At 78.2% G+C, this 1,844-nt stretch overlaps 1 protein-coding gene across 1 annotated transcript; it reads left to right on the top strand.

Annotated features, from left to right (window-relative positions):
- Positions 1–518: 518 nt before the first annotated feature.
- Positions 519–1,454, top strand: PRR15 (proline rich 15). Its single transcript, XM_075417434.1, has 2 exons — positions 519–628; positions 1,062–1,454. The coding sequence occupies exon 2, from the start codon at positions 1,071–1,073 to the stop codon at positions 1,452–1,454; it is 384 nt and encodes a 127-aa protein (XP_075273549.1). The 5' UTR covers positions 519–628; positions 1,062–1,070.
- The last annotated feature ends 390 nt before the right edge of the window (positions 1,455–1,844 follow it).

Genomic DNA, 1,844 nt, shown 5'->3' with positions numbered 1-1,844 from the left:
CACCGATTCGAAGGCATCGTGTGGTACAAGCGAATCTTTCTTCTCCTTTCTAGATGAATTAAAAAAAAAAAAAAAAGGTAACGGCGGCTACAGGGCCGTACAGATCCATCACCGCGCCGACATTCAGAGCCCCAGCCCCGAGCCAGTTCCAGTGTAAGGATCAGACGGCACCGTCCCCCTCGGCGCGTCACCCCCACTCGGGTTTTTAAAGCCGGGCTGTTTTCTCCACGGCTGACACCGCCCCCCCCCCCCCCCCCCCCGCACCACCGACACTCGTGGCCGGGCCCCGGGTCCCGCTGCGCGCCCACGGCGGTGCCCCCCCGCCGCCCCTCGGTGGGCACCGGCCTCCCCCCTCCCCGGGCCGGTCCCTTCCTCCCTCGGCCGCCGCTCCCCGCCCCGCGCCGCGGCAGCCGAGCAGGTGAGCGGGAGCCGCCCCGGCCCCGGGGCAGGCCCGGCCGCCGCCCCGCCCACGGGGCCGAGCCGCGGGGCCGGCCGCCACCTGCCGCACAGCCGCCCCGGCGCGGACGCGGCCCGCCGCGGCTCCCCGCCGCCCGCAGGCCGCTTCCCTCCTTCCCCGCCGCGGTGACGGAGCCGTAGGGGCGTGCGGAGAAGGAGCGCGGTGCCGCAGGTCAGCGTCGCCTCCCGCACCCGTTGCGCCGGGAGCCGGCGGGGGGGGGGGGGAGCGGCGCCCCGTCGCAGGAGCCCCCGGGAGGTACCGCGGGCTCCCGGCCCCGTCCCGCGGAGGGAGGGGGGGCACCGGGCTTCGGGGTCCGCTTCTGGGGCCGGAGGCAGGGGCGGGGAGCGAGTGCGGGGAGCGGGTTCCGCCGGTCAGCTCCGGGGCTGCGCTTACCTTTAACTCCGTCAGCCGCCTTCGGAGCCCGTCACTGCGGCTCGGCCCGGGGCAAAGCCCGGAGTCGTGTGTCTGTGTGTCCCCCGCGCCCACCCGATCAGGGCAGACCTCCCGCGGAAGCGGGGAGAGGGGTCCCCCCGCCGCCCTCAGCTGCGCCCGCCGTGCCCGGCTGCCAGCCCGTCCTCGCTTTCTTCCCCCCCCCCCCCCGCAGGAGCCCGAGATGGCGGACAGCGCCGCGGCCACCGCCGCCCCCCGCGCCGGCGTCAAGGGCGGCTCGGCGGGGCCCTGGTGGAAGTCGCTGACCAGCAAGAAGAAGCACAAGGAAGCGGCGGCCGCCCCGCCGCCCCCCGCCGCCGCCGCCGCCAGCGAGGCCGCCGCCGCCCCCCCCCCCAGCCCCGGCGCCCGGGAGGAGCAGCCGCCGCACTTGGGCAGCGGAGAGACGGCGGGGCCGGGCGGCGGCGGCGGCAACCGGCGGAGCCTCCGCGTCTCCCACTCGGGCCGCTTCAAGGAGCGGCGGAAGGTGCGCACCTCGCTGCTGGCCGACGGCCCCGAGGTCTTCGACGGCGGCGGCGCCGCGGGCCAGGCCGCCCGCGGAGGCGAGTAGCCCGGGAGGGGTCGGCCCGCGGGGCCGCGGCCCTGCGAGGAGCCGCCGCGGGACCGAAGCACCGGCGGGGCGGGCGGCTGGAGCCCGCGGCTGCCCCACGGCCGCGCCTGGCCCCGCGGGCGGGACGGAGGTGCGCGGCCGCGGCCTCCCCCAGCCCCGACCGGACACCGCGGCGAGCCGGCGCCTCCGCCATGCCAGCGACCCGCGGGCTGCGGGCACACGGACGCCGCCGAGACCCAGCGCCCGGGTGACGGGACGGTGCGGCTGCCTTAGCGAAGTGACACCAAGAAACGCCTCACGCTCCCAGCGCCGCGGGGAGCGGGCCCAAAGGTGCTGCCCCTGCACGGGGGTCCCCGCGCCTTCCCCCAGCCCTCGCCGGGAGCCGGCGCG

This window comes from Opisthocomus hoazin, chromosome 4, assembly GCF_030867145.1.
Source record: "Opisthocomus hoazin isolate bOpiHoa1 chromosome 4, bOpiHoa1.hap1, whole genome shotgun sequence".
Lineage (NCBI taxonomy): Eukaryota > Metazoa > Chordata > Aves > Opisthocomiformes > Opisthocomidae > Opisthocomus > Opisthocomus hoazin.
This window is presented reverse-complemented; position numbering and strand designations above follow the sequence as displayed.